Raw genomic sequence first — 13,717 nt, forward strand, 5'->3', positions numbered from 1 at the left:
CTGAAAATAATGAAAAGAGAGGAAAGTTAGGAAAGAGCTGATAAATCACTTAATAGCAATTTATGAGATAAACAAGATGAAGCAAACGTTGTCATTTTGTACCAAGAAGGGAGCTGTCAAATAGTGTTCATCACCCCTCAAAGTTAAACTATTTCCAGGCATTCAGATAAACCAATCCCAAAATATAACATTTTGGTACTTATCCAACTGACCTTTCTCCCTCAAGTCAACATCAATCCTATGTAACCGGTATCCCTTTCTTCTCTCGCCTTCAGCTACACTCATACTTCTGACCAGATGTTTGTTATCTTCTTTCTCGGCAGCCGACGGGTCAGGGACACTCAGACTTCTAAACAAAACTCCACTGGACTGCTCTAGTTCAGGCACTGGTTCAGCTACTTCTCCACTGAACGCATCATCATCCAACTCCTCAGGAGTATCGGCTGGAGGTTCTGGGGGACGGTCACCTAGTGGTTCAGGGGGAAAATCAGCTGGCAATTCTGGATGCTTCGGTGGCCTACCAAGTATCCCACCACGTAGCAGCGCAGCATAGCTTTGCGTCGTCCTCTCGACTTCAAAGGAGTAGTCCTCTGGTTCCAAGATTCGTTCATTTGGAGGTTTCATCCCAATGACCTTCAACATCTTTTTGTCCTCAAGTGGGTCGTCATCACCACTCCAATCTGCAGAAGAGAATACTGCAGGTCAGACAGCTTAATACTGCAGGGGGTGACCCTACAGCTGTTACCCTAAAGTCCGAATATTGCCGACATGTCCCTATTTAATAACTGGGGCTCTTGGTCTTTCTTGGATGGATCACCCCTGCATCATGCCTCCCAAGATCGATTAGCAAGCCAAATTGGGCTGAGTGTAACAATGGGGGCTTTGATTTGGATTTGGCAACCTCTGAAAAGGAATAGCACCATGCTCTCTCGCGCAGGATATTAGGGTATAGGGACTCCAGTGGTTTGAGCGAGGTGATAATGACACGGTCTCTATCCAGGCCATGCAACCGATTCAGTACAGGGACAGGGTAAGACACCAGCTTGCTCAAATTTCAACAAACTTTGTCAGAGCGCATTCTACTACTAACCTCGCATCCCATCAGTGACATTGTATTCTAGCTGAAGAAGGATCTAGATAGAAAATACCTCGACTGTTTATCAATATCTTGACTATTTGAAAATATTTATGTTGTGGACTGAGGTGTAAACCACTCTGGATACAGATTCTGTATACTTTCAGATGTATGTATGGAGGAATTCTTCAGTGGTTGCAATGCCAGTCAATGTAGTTCTTTGCATTTTTCTTTTCCAACCCACGGCAGCATCATTACAATTTGATACTGAGACACCAATTTTCTAAACCACCAAAAGATCAAGACAACAAGAGCAATGACAAAAAATAGAAACTCCATTTTCTTTATTTTTGATAATTTCGAACAAAGTATTAGCTCATATGAGATTCAACAAAGCATAAAATTTCTGTACAAATTACTTGTGAAATTTTTCTGCTGAGCAACTAAAACTTCCTGCACGAAGACACCGACTAGTGGCCAGAGGAGAAAGGCAACATAGCATGGCATTAGTTTTGTATAAATCACTCTCTCCTTATCGCTAACTGCTAATTCCAGATCAATTCAACCCCATTGTTTACAAACCCTACAACACGACACGTCACATTCAGCCCGTAGTCACACTATTTACAAGGTCAATGAAAGCATACTGGTAATAAAAACAGAAATACTGTTTACCTGGATATATTTGTGGCCAATTTTTTTCCCAGTGTCATAACCTTTTGACAACTCAGCATAAGTTATTTTCTTTTTCGTGGCAAATATTTATATATACAGAAAAGGAAGGCACATAAATATATCCAGGTTTGCAGTAGCTGACAAGTATGGAAGCATATAGAAGGCAGGACAGCACACAGCATGCAGCAGATGTACAATTGAAGGTGCAAAATTCTACGAGGATAACTTTACTACTACTACTACTACTACTACTACTACTACTACTATTGTACAGTGGGGTTAGTCACAAAACTTACAACACACACATGTAAGCAAAAGTCATTTTCTCCAATTATACAATCATGCTATTAAGGATGAGGTTTTCTTGTTTATGATAATTTTCATTTACATGTACATATGTAGTTGGAAAAAGGTTTCGTGTTTCATGAAATTTCTCAACTGAACCTGAGGAATGATTTTCCCAGGATCAACAATATTGCTTTCCAAATGTGAATCAAAATGAGACAACAGTCATGATCATGTATCATTACATGTACATTATCATGTATCATTACATGTACATTATACACACCATCTCTCAGTTCATAACTTTTAAACATCAATAAAAGTAACTAAAAAACCTCCCAAAAAGTTTTTCTCGCAGATTACACCAGATAGTGAGATACCATTAGGCATGCTAAAAAAGTACCCAGCATCACCTCTACTCGACATAATTGCCTAATTTTCGAAGCATGAGAGAGCTATGTACAGGGAAACAAGCGAAGGGAGCAGCTGATATCAAAGTGACTGTGTTAAAAAAATGACCCACCTTTTCGTTTTTCAACAGATTTGCATATGCCATTATTTTGTCTGCCAACTATGTGCCTCCAATTTTCAGCTTTACAAAATATTTTGTCGAAATATAGCAATATATTGCTACATGTATGTCCTGGATTCTGATTAAAATGCTCAAAATTTCCACGTCTTACCGAAATTTGGCAAAATTATAAAATTATGCCCAGTGAAATACCACAGTTACTTGTAGTATAATAAGACAGACGAGTGAGTGAAATACAAATTCGCGAAAAACAAATTTTGGCAAGAAATGGAGATAAAATGTAGCAAGAAAGCAAATACTCTAAAACCAAATGCCACATGTACTGTAACAGCACACAAGAACAATCACCAGAAATTATTGACATGTACATAGATTGAGAATCAATTTCTTTTTCAATTATTCGAAGTTAGTGCATTGTTTTCAAAGCTCAACTGAGATTCTTGGAAGAACTCCAAATTCTTCTAAAGCTTCAATAAACATAAAGTTTATCTCAATTTAATCATGATAGGAATCAAACCACACTAGATTTTTAAAATAAAACTGTTATAATTTACTTTTGGTCAGCAGTGAACAGAACAGATAAAATATCCTCAATATATTTCATAGTCACAGCACATAAAATGTCCACGTTTTCAAGTAAGTTCTCCAATATTTTCTCATCACAAAAAATTACCATGAAAAATACAACACTTTCACAATCTTGTAACATCATATAGAGAATTAGAAAATAGGCAATAAGCAACAATGTACTTTTGAAGTGAAACTCCAGGCATACTGAGCCAGAATTTCAACTGCTAACTCTTGATTTTAAAATCTGCAAGAGATTTAAGTACCGGTAGTGCAAGCTGTTGACCTAGAATTGCAACACAATACTGCAGTACAAGTGCAACGTGTACAAGGACAAACCTTCGCCCACACAAAAGTTCTTCACACATGCTAGTTTCAAAACCACCCACTTTAGTGGCGAAGTTCTGCATGGGGAATGAAAATGACTTATTCTTTGAGCTGGCCACAGCACGCCAATGTGCTGACACGTCTCGAATACCAATCAAACAAGCCTTTCTATTCCTTCACAACACAGCTTCACCACTACAGAGGGAATAGTTACAGGGAGCCATGAAGGAAAGATACAATGAACTAATTCTTCAGAAAATTTTGACATATTTTCGTTCAAGCTAAAAAGGCTTTGATCTGTGACAATGTTTCATTGCTCAGTCTTGTGAGCAAGAAGTGAGGATTATTACCAGTTGTCAGCAATACTTAACAGTCCAATACACTTGATTTTCAGCCCATGTCAATTGGTTCTGCAATGTATCGGACCGCTATTACTGCCACCTTCTGGCAATAAAGTCCCTCATTGAGTAAAATGTGTCTGTCAGTCCAAGATGACACTGGTGACAAGAGTAAGGCCATGAATTTATCTTGACAATGTTCTGATGCATCAGCAACAGTAATATTCCGAAAAGTTCTGCAATAAGGATGAGCACAGAATGTCTTCACTTGTTTCCAATACGTTTTGTGAGGGAGGACAATGTCTTTCATTCAACAGTGTGATCCCCTTTACTGGAAGTCGTAGCCAAGATACCACAATGAATAAAACCAAGGCACATAACAAAAGCCTGAGAAACTCGCAATGAGTTAAAAGAAGTATGTGTGTGTCCATATTAACACAGTCACTAAAGCTATAGCTTGCCCTGGCTATGAAGAAGGCTTAACTTTACCCGATCCGTCTTTTGAACTGTTTCCTGCATCCTGTAAGTAGAGCAAATTGCATGAAATTAGGATAAAACTTCAGTTGGTGGATTCCAAGCCAATTCCAAGAGGCAGCCATACCCATGATGACTTGAATACTCAAAGGACAAGAGGCACAAAGTGAGAACTCTTCTACACATTTTGTGAAGACTACATGTATTTGCCCAGCGAAAAGGGCCACCCTCACAAAAAGCATTACGCAGCTGACAATTAATAATATTCTCTACTTGTGTCGCCCTGGATCCTGAAGACAAGGATACCAGAGGTCAGATGCCCAAGACAATTTGAAAATACCCAACATGACTTACAACAACTGATTCCCTATCATCATCATCATCATCTTCCATTATTTCAGCCAGCAATGCAGTTTGTGTCTTTCTTTCCTCAAAGTCGGCCGGCCGTTCATCCACAATTTCCTCATCTTTGTCAGGCTCATTCAGACTCTCCAAGTCGAACTTGCTGCGACTGAAACAACATTAGGAAACAAGCAATGGTTGGGGTCAGTGCCTCTCAAAAGAGCCTACACTGTCAGCAGAGGCCAGGGCTCGGCTGTGAGAAAGCGTGTTAGCTTTAAATACAATATACTCAAAAAACCAACTTATTTGAAATAGTTTTTCAGAAAAAAGCACAAGACTATTATCTGCAAGGATAGTATACCTTTCCGGATCCTCTGTAGATCGAACAAACTTGACGTCCTTGAAACGAGCACCCTTACTATCTTCTTTCACCAAAGAACGCTCTCCCTGTTCCCTTTTCCACTTGTACTGAGGTGTAGTCATATCAGATGTCAGTTCTTTCAGATTTCTGAAAATAGCAAGTGACATCACTACAAATATAGGACAGGGCAGAGACACCAGAACGCTGATGGCTAAATTGTCCTGGTCATGGGAATTGACATCTATTCCATAATTTGGTTTTGGTTTACATTTGGTTGAGTTTATAATAGTGGGTCAACGTGTCTGCTTTCTAATCTACGTCAGACCTGTCCACCATCAGATGGCCTTTCAAGAGAATAAAACCCTCAAGAAATACATTTTTTAGGCTACATTGTATAAATGTCTAATATTCTGACGATAAGATTGAATCCAGGGCCAGTTGTATGAAATATTTTCTAAGATTTTAACATGCTGCAAAATGACCACTTACTGATAAGACACAAAGGGAGTTCGAGTAATCGACTTGGAACTTGTCTCAGAGGACCTCCCATATGGATGATAGCGAGAAGCTTTGTCCTGCTGATGGTGCGATGATCCTGACGACTGAAAACAGAGATTATAAATCGGTTCAGAAAGCAGCAATATCGAAAGTCAATGAATTGTCTTGAATGGCCCCAATCTTCAAAATGTCAGCCCAAAGTATTGTCAAGGTTTCCCGAGCAAATAAAGTGTGATCTCAAAACTTGCCCCAGGAACACTGCCAGTTCTACTGCGTGTCACTTGCTGAGGGAACCTTTGGGGCTACCTGGTCAAGCTCAACAACAACACCATATTTAACACCCCGGCATCTCCATTGTTCTGCACCTCCTGACCCCGGTATTGATTAAAACCTATAATAGACCAGCTCATACCATTACAGCCAACACAACCACCACCGCAAACGACAACAAGGTGCAATTAGTACTGTTTTCATTAGTAAAAGTGAGCAAATACTACAGCAGAATCCTTATTGAACTCTGCTCACAGTAGCATTACCACACACTTGATTTTAAAGACAGTTGAGTACTGGAGGAGTTGGAGGAGAGTGAGAATAGTTGAGAGATAACTCTCCCAAGAGAAGGGATGGACCATTGAGGCAGCTACAAAAGTTCGAATGACTCCAAGATGAAATTAGTGTTTGCTGAAAAACAAGAAACATAAAGAGCAACATTTCTAAGATTATCTGTCGAGAGTATAGAAAAGGCTTTACGATAGGGAAGGAAGGAAAAGAGGACACCACCAAGCACCACACGCAAGCAATATTAAAGAGTAATATGGAGCTTACAGGCTCATGACCGCTAGATTCGGCATGACATTTCAAATCCTTCTCAGACTCGTATGCATTTTCACAGACTCCACAGCTAAATTCCTGAAAAGTTAGTTGGAACAAAATAAATGTAGGAGCGTTATTAAAGAGTGTAGGGGCATAACTGGATAAACAACAACCACCACCTGAAACTAAAAGACCCAGTGCAAAAAATAGAGGTTGTTTCATGCTTTCAAAAGACTCGTACACAATGTGAACGTTTTTCACTCCATCGGCCAGAAGGTCCCAAACGTGACAGCGTATCCCACACACTGCGGTCTTTGTTCCGCTGGCGTTTGAGTTCATCTTCATGAGCAGCAGGCTCACGTTTATGACCAGAATACTCTAAATGAAGGAGCAAGTTTCTTTCTGTGTAATAGTCCATAACACAAGATCCACATTGGAACACTTGGGATTTCTGAAAGATTTAGAGCTCGTCATCATTTCTACCTAGTAGATTTCTGTCATGCATCAGCACTGCCATCCACACGCAGATGATGCAAAGGAAAGTGACACGAATCCGACAAAACAAACATAGACAGATAGATTTTCAATAGAAAGCAGAATGCCTTCATGACTGCAGTACTGCCCACCATACATCAGGGTTATAATCATCTTATCTAAGCTAATCAGTCTGCTTTAGTATGTAGTAGACATGAGTGAGAACACTGTTAATGAGTCAATGTTCCAGTGATGTATCAACAAAAGGTTTGGATTTTAAATGCAACTGCCACTTACAGTGCTGCCTCTTACAGTTACACTACATACACTGCAGCCTCTTACAGTTACACTACATACATAAAACATGTATTATCAGCACCTTTACCAAATACCAACTAAGCACTGGTGCAGATGTTCCTATTCGAACAGATAACCCACCTTTTTGTCAGATTTCGATGACGATTGACTGGATGACTTAGAAGCAGTTGGCTGACTAGATGATGATGATGATGATGATGATGGTTTCTTGTTTGTTTTTCTGTTAGTCAGGGCAGTAACTTTGTCAGCAATTTTTTTTAATTTCTGAAGTTCCTTAGCTTTTTTCTGCTCTTCTCCCCTTTTTGTGGCTTCATCTTCAATTTTCCTGACGGTACTAACATCCTAAAAATTGCAAGAAATAATTTCATTTTAGAACTGAAACTTCTGCAATCAAGCCTGGCGTGATTGAAACTGACTTGTGGCTAATACTAAAAGTGATGTACTGCAGGTGGCTATGCTGAGTGAGAACCCAAGTCACTTTGGCATCCAAGCCTGATTGTCCTAAATTGATTTGACTGCAGAGTGATAAAATTTTACGCTATTATCATACTGTATCACAGCTTCAAATTAAATACATCAACTGGGTCAGCCCCATATACATGTAACTACTGGGCACCAATCCATGTCTCCCCCTCGAGTGATAAACTTACCGGTACAGAATGACCAGTATTCTCACGATGTTTCAGAAGCTCATCGCTATTCTTGAATGTATTCCAACAGAAGCCGCACTGGAGTTTAGCACCAGGTTTTGAGGAGCTCGGTGCAGCGTCCCTTGGCTCGGATTTGATAGTACCGACGATAGATTGAGGTTCTTTCTTGACTATTGCAGGAACAGCTGTTGATGATTCTAGGACTTTAGCTGATTTTAGCTGAAATGAAGCCAAGTGAGTGACATGATCAGAAGGCTTCAAGATGATATTTGAGTTTCAGCAGACAAGAGCTGAAATAGAGCAAGGCGGACTCAAAATCAGAGGTTTTTCAACATGTACAGTGACTTTCTTTAAAGTTACATGTAAATGTCCAAGTATCTTTCTTTAAAGTTACATGTAAATGTCCTGCCCAGGCAAAAGTAGGCACTTGGGGTCAATCAAAGACAGATATTGAGTTATTGGCATTGGCTGACTGCGCACAAAATTATATTCAGCTTGATATTTTTGACACTTGACAGTTGCCTGAGAATTAATTGAGACAGCACTTCCCCCTTTTCTTCATAGTGCATATTTTTGCCAGAGCGGGAAACACATCATCCTTACAGCACATGCATGTACACAAAATTCTACCAGTTAGGGGTAAGCTGTAATTCTACACAACGTTATACAGAAGGAAAGGTAGAGAGGATAGCATCAACAACCAGAGTAGCTCAGTTACAACAGTTTGACAACAATGAGGAGCAGAGTGGACTTATCATAGGAAATTTCTTTCTTCTGATGCCTGTGTGTCAACTTGAACTTGGCATTATCTTTGTTAGTATTATTAAGCCCATTTAACAGACTTGCAGCGAAATCAGAGGGACATGAACACTAAGTTTATGACTAAGAAACTTGTTATGAACAACAGGCTCATGCACAGAATTGACATGGCTCTACTGCAACCCAATGGCATCAGTCAGGAATAGGATTCAGTCAGGAACAGGATTCATGCAAAGGGTTGAAGAGTTGTGTGGAAGACCAATGCAGGCTTTTATACAGGACTTCATCAGATTGAAATTTTCAAAGAGAACTCCTACGAAAATGTAATAACGCCAGAGTTATTTCAAGGGGACAGACAGCAGGGGCTTTCCACTGGGACCAATTTTCAAACACTGTCATTCATGAGGAGAATATGTCATTGACACTATTTTCTTATCAGAGATGAGAATACTTATATTAGGACTTTCACAAATAAAATAATTTTGATTAAAGCCCAGTGGAAAACCCAAAGCAGTAAAAAAGTGCCTAGAGTGCACAATGTCACAATATCACGCAAGGACAAGGGTGAGAAAGTTACTGCCAAAACCAAACTGGAAAAGGACTTAGTTAATAGATCAGAATAGGAGTTACCACACCGAATCATTCACACAAATAATAGCCGAAAATCATTATACATGTAGATGATTATGCATCAAATACATATAGCGATATCAAATTCTTACATTTTTGTGCCGTTTACCATGACCAGTGCTATCAAAATGGTATTCTAAGTTTTTTTCTAGTCTGTACTCAAGGGAGCATGCCAGACAAGTGTACATGTATCGCTGAAATCAAGACAATGATTGATGGTTTTACTATTATTTCAAATGGTTTGCAGTTTTTCTGGTACCATGCACGTTCCAGGTCTTTGGGTCAACTATAAACCCCTTTGCAGTGTGATATATTTTGCGTTTGACACAAAAAAGTACATGTAATTGAGCAATTGGGGTCACTGCAAAGAGGTTAAGGAGGGGACGGAGGTGGCTCAATTCCCTAGCCCTTTACCATTAGGAGAAGCCGCAGCAGCAAATTCTTCCTCTCTCTGATCACTCATTCGATCACAATCCAGAACAACTTACTCTCGCTTTGCCATGCTTGGAGGCAACTTGGTGCCTTTCAAGCTCAGCATTTCCCTTAAATGACTTCCAGCAAAAACCACAACTAACTTTGCTCAAAAACCTCTGTGAAAATGGAGGGGACAGAAAAAGATAAATGAAAAGTTCGAAACAGAAATAGCAGACAATAATGGAGAAGACCTGGTTCGAAGAAAACTACTAAGTTTCTGTCTGAAGACATCAAGTAACAATGAATGTCACACCATGTCGATAATCCATAATGAGGGCAGGTATATTTCAAGGTTCAATTGGTTATGATAAGCATCAAAATAAGAACCAAATCTGAGAACTGAAGAAGAAAATGAGAGGGCTGTCCAGATGACATCTAATCTATCCCAGTGAAAGAAGCTTTAGGAGAGACAACTCACCTTGCCTGGTGGCTCGGTCTTGATTTCAGCTTCACTACAGGTAGTTGCAGGAACTGTGGATGTCGAATCGGCAGTCTTTGATTGACTCCTTGGCTCAGTCTGGATGTCTATTTTCATTTGCACACCATCTCTTGATAGCCCTGGGGTAATGAACTCTGGCTGTGCCTTGCCGGTCGATGCAACCGCTTCAGTCGGGACGTCCATAGCCCTAGGTATTGACTTCAGGTTACCAACGGCTGGTTGACTCTGCCATGACACACTCGGGACGCTGTTTGAGGATATGACAGTAATAGCGCTCGATGCAACAGTTGACACGTCAACGGCAGTGATTTTCTTTGGTGTTGAACCAAGTGTGGGGATCGTGAACACGCTATGTGTGACAGGCACAGAGGTAACAGGAAGAGTTGTAACGACAGGAACACTTGGTGCTTGCGACAAGGCAGTACGGTTCGAGAGAACAGGGATTGCACTTCCTGGGGCAAAATAGTGTACATTCTCAACAGGTGTTGTGACGGTCGGTGTTCTTGATACAGAAGAGGTCACTGCTGGGTCAGATTTTGTCTTCTCAGATGAATCTGTGGGCAATGATGAACTGAGTACTAATTTTATACCAGCTTTCTTTTTTAAGGATTTCTGAAAGTTGGCAAAACTATCAGATGAGGTAATGTGATGAGCAGATAGGTCGTGTGTGAGGATTGGTACATGGTCTACTGGTTCTTGCTTCAGTTTTTCAGGCTTCTCACCATTGTTGTTCGATTCACCAAGCTTATTCTTTTTCCTCGGCGGTTGATTCTGACTGTCTTGATGACTAGATTCTCCTGTTGACTCTGAACTGGCCCCAACACCGCATGGTGTCGTCGCAGCACCACTATAAGCCATCTGAGCTTGACTAGTCAAAGGTGTTATACCTTTCATTGGAATGTACTGACTAAGGGATACGAACCCAGGGGCTGGCACAGGGCCTGCTAAACCTTCGATATTTTGTCCAGGCATAGGAGAAACAACCGCGGACTCCGTGGACTGAACAACAGAGTTTGGTTCATTGTTTCTAATAGCACCAGAATTTGACAAGTCAATAGAAGTGTCCTGTTTTGAATGTTTAGGCACATTATTTTGTCCCAACTCATCTTGTCCGACTTTTGGCACAGCCTGGCTTTGTCCCATCGGTTTGTCTGTAGCAACAGGCGATTTCAGAGGCGCCAGTGAAGCAGACTTGGGTGCTGATAGAGATTTCTGTCCTTTTCCTGAAAGAAGAAGTTTTGATGAAGTAAAGGTAAACCATAAAGCATTATTTACTGAAATCAAGTTTTCACCTATCAAATGTACAGTAGGCTTTCGGAAGCGGGGAAGGGTGGAGACAGAGCAATGCTTCAGTATTCTTTTTTTCGTTATATGTCAACTGGGCCCAATGCCCAAAAGTAGGCAATGATATTGAATGCTTCTTCTGCTATACATATTACAACAAATGACTACTTCTTGAAGCAAGGACTCTACCTTTGTTAGTGACTGGACTCTTGGCAACAGCGACTTTCCTTTCTGGTCTAGCCTTAATCCTGTGCAGCACCTTCTTGACAGATTCTTCATTGATTTTTTCCATTTCTGAAAGTTCACCACGCTTGTACCGTCCAAGACTCCTAGAAAAAGAAACAAAGCACATGACTGCACTCACAAATCAACTGACACACAAATATTTGCTGCTGTCTCTCTATAAACTTTAGCATAATCAATTCTTACCCCGGAGCAAGGAGAGACACCCTCCAACAGACAATATTGACTTTGAATACAAAGCACATGACTGCATTCACAAATCAACTGACACACAAATATTTGCTGCTGTCTCTCTATAAACTTTAGCATAATCAATTCTTACTCCGGAGCAAGGAGACACCCTCCAAAAGACAATATTGACTTTGAATACAAAGCACATGACTGCACTCACAAATCAACGGACACACAAATATTTGCTGCTGTCTCTCTATAAATTTGCCTAGAACATTGAAACTTACTTGTGTAGTGCATTGGTCAAGCCGACTTCAATCAGTTGGTGTCGTGTCATCCTATTGTTGTTCAATCTCTCTGCTACTGGATTCCATCGAAACTCAACTTTCACATCAGTCAGAGAAGTCCCACATGCAACACCATGAAATTTACTCAGTTTCCTCAGCGGCAAATCAAGTCCCGATTTCAGTAAATAGTTGCCTTCAAAGTTCCCATGCTCCCTTGCAATTTTTGATATGAATGAACAATATTTATCACTGGAATGAATAGAGTTAGCATGATTTCCCATAGTCCCCATTGTGTCGTCTTTTTCAGTTTTTATCTTCGCGGTGGGTATGAGCGTGACCGGTTGTTGCTGTACGGACGCCTCAGCATCTGTTTTTGTCTTTGTATCTGCTGCAAGACCTGTTGCCGGTTCTGCTGAATCCGTTGCCCTGGGTAATGGTGACGGTACTGCTGTGCCTGGTAGGGCTGCGGCATCTGATGCGATGGAGGCTTGGGAAGGCTCGGCGTGGACGAGTTTTGATTCTGTTGTCCCTGTAACTGCTGGAATCCGTTGAATAGTTTCGTCATGAATTCCGCTTGCTGTCCCACCCGGTTGGCAAATCGGAATGTTTTCTGTTGGGAGATCTTGGGTGAGTTTTGCACCTTGATCTGCAAATGAGAAGTGCGAAATACTTCAACTGTATACTTCACAACCATCACAATGTATCACAAAGGAGTTTATCTTCTTCTGAAGTGAAAAAAAGAGAGTGATCTGAAATCACTTGCCAAATGGTTGCTGGATAAAATCTTTAATTGGGAAACAACTCCAAGGCTCTCTGTGGTTTAACAGGGGTTAAGAAAGGATAGGATTTTATTTGTCACATGAACAAAACCCAACTCAGATAATTGTCAATGCTCGGCTCAATTGCACAATCCCTCACAAATTCCCCCTCAAAAAGGTCATCATTGCCAAAAGGTTCTATGGCTGACCCTAACCAAAACCCCTGCTGGTCATAGAAGCATTTGTCAGGGATTCTGCAATCAAGGTCAAATATTCTTGGTAACATAAATAAATGATTGGCAACATCAGCTGAAGCATGGGTCATTGTTAGTTGAAGCATCATCTAGAAGGAAATAAGAAGCATCACCAGCCACATGCCAGTTGCATGTACACAACAATACTAAACAACCTGCTGTTTAAAAGTGAGCCCCGAAAGAAAACAGACAAGATACATTTCAGAAGAACTTATCTGTATCATGCAGACACCCTTTATTGTGCAAAAAACATGACTCAAAGAGAAATTGTAAACTAATCTTTATGATAATTCATTGCAGATTTTATGTTGGAATCTTAAGTTTCTGGGCAACACATTCTGACATACTGTGAGTATAACCTCCTTGGTAGGATTTCAAATCATAAGGGCAAAGCGAAATGCAACAGGAAATAGACATGAAAGTGGGAGAAACTAAAATCTACCGTATCTTGCAAGCACATATGGGATGCTAAAACGGGACCATTTAAAGGTTAATTACAAAGCTTTACTAATCGAAAGACAAAGTGCATTAATCAGAATGTCAATAGGTAGGTAGAGTTTTTGAGATGGGTAGGAATTCTTTCCAGATGCGCTGGTTCTCTGGGAATGCCACCATGAGCTTGACTTTTGTCAGTATAAAGCTAGGGGGAAATAAGATCATACAAATTTTGCCACACGGACTTGGGTGAG

At 40.5% G+C, this 13,717-nt stretch overlaps 1 protein-coding gene across 7 annotated transcripts in view; it reads right to left on the reverse strand.

Moving 5' to 3' along the window:
• The window catches only part of LOC135491368 (uncharacterized), a 39,359-nt gene that overhangs the window by 13,934 nt on the left and 11,708 nt on the right, over positions 1-13,717 (reverse strand). For 5 of the 7 annotated variants that reach the window (XM_064777188.1, XM_064777183.1, XM_064777182.1 and 2 more), the window contains 12 exons: positions 12,017-12,662; positions 11,505-11,644; positions 10,011-11,254; positions 9,211-9,312; positions 7,730-7,948; positions 7,200-7,421; positions 6,300-6,383; positions 5,466-5,578; positions 4,977-5,123; positions 4,628-4,784; positions 4,289-4,319; positions 213-680 (listed from right to left, as the gene is read on the reverse strand). In XM_064777188.1, the coding sequence (XP_064633258.1) occupies positions 213-680; positions 4,289-4,319; positions 4,628-4,784; positions 4,977-5,123; positions 5,466-5,578; positions 6,300-6,383; positions 7,200-7,421; positions 7,730-7,948; positions 9,211-9,312; positions 10,011-11,254; positions 11,505-11,644; positions 12,017-12,662 (3,573 nt within the window). The remainder of the gene's footprint in view (positions 1-212; positions 681-4,288; positions 4,320-4,627; positions 4,785-4,976; positions 5,124-5,465; positions 5,579-6,299; positions 6,384-7,199; positions 7,422-7,729; positions 7,949-9,210; positions 9,313-10,010; positions 11,255-11,504; positions 11,645-12,016; positions 12,663-13,717) is intronic. The other 2 variants (XM_064777187.1, XM_064777186.1) reach the window with 2 other exon arrangements.

Source organism: Lineus longissimus, chromosome 7 (genome assembly GCF_910592395.1).
Source record: "Lineus longissimus chromosome 7, tnLinLong1.2, whole genome shotgun sequence".
NCBI classification, from domain to species: Eukaryota; Metazoa; Nemertea; class Pilidiophora; order Heteronemertea; family Lineidae; genus Lineus; species Lineus longissimus.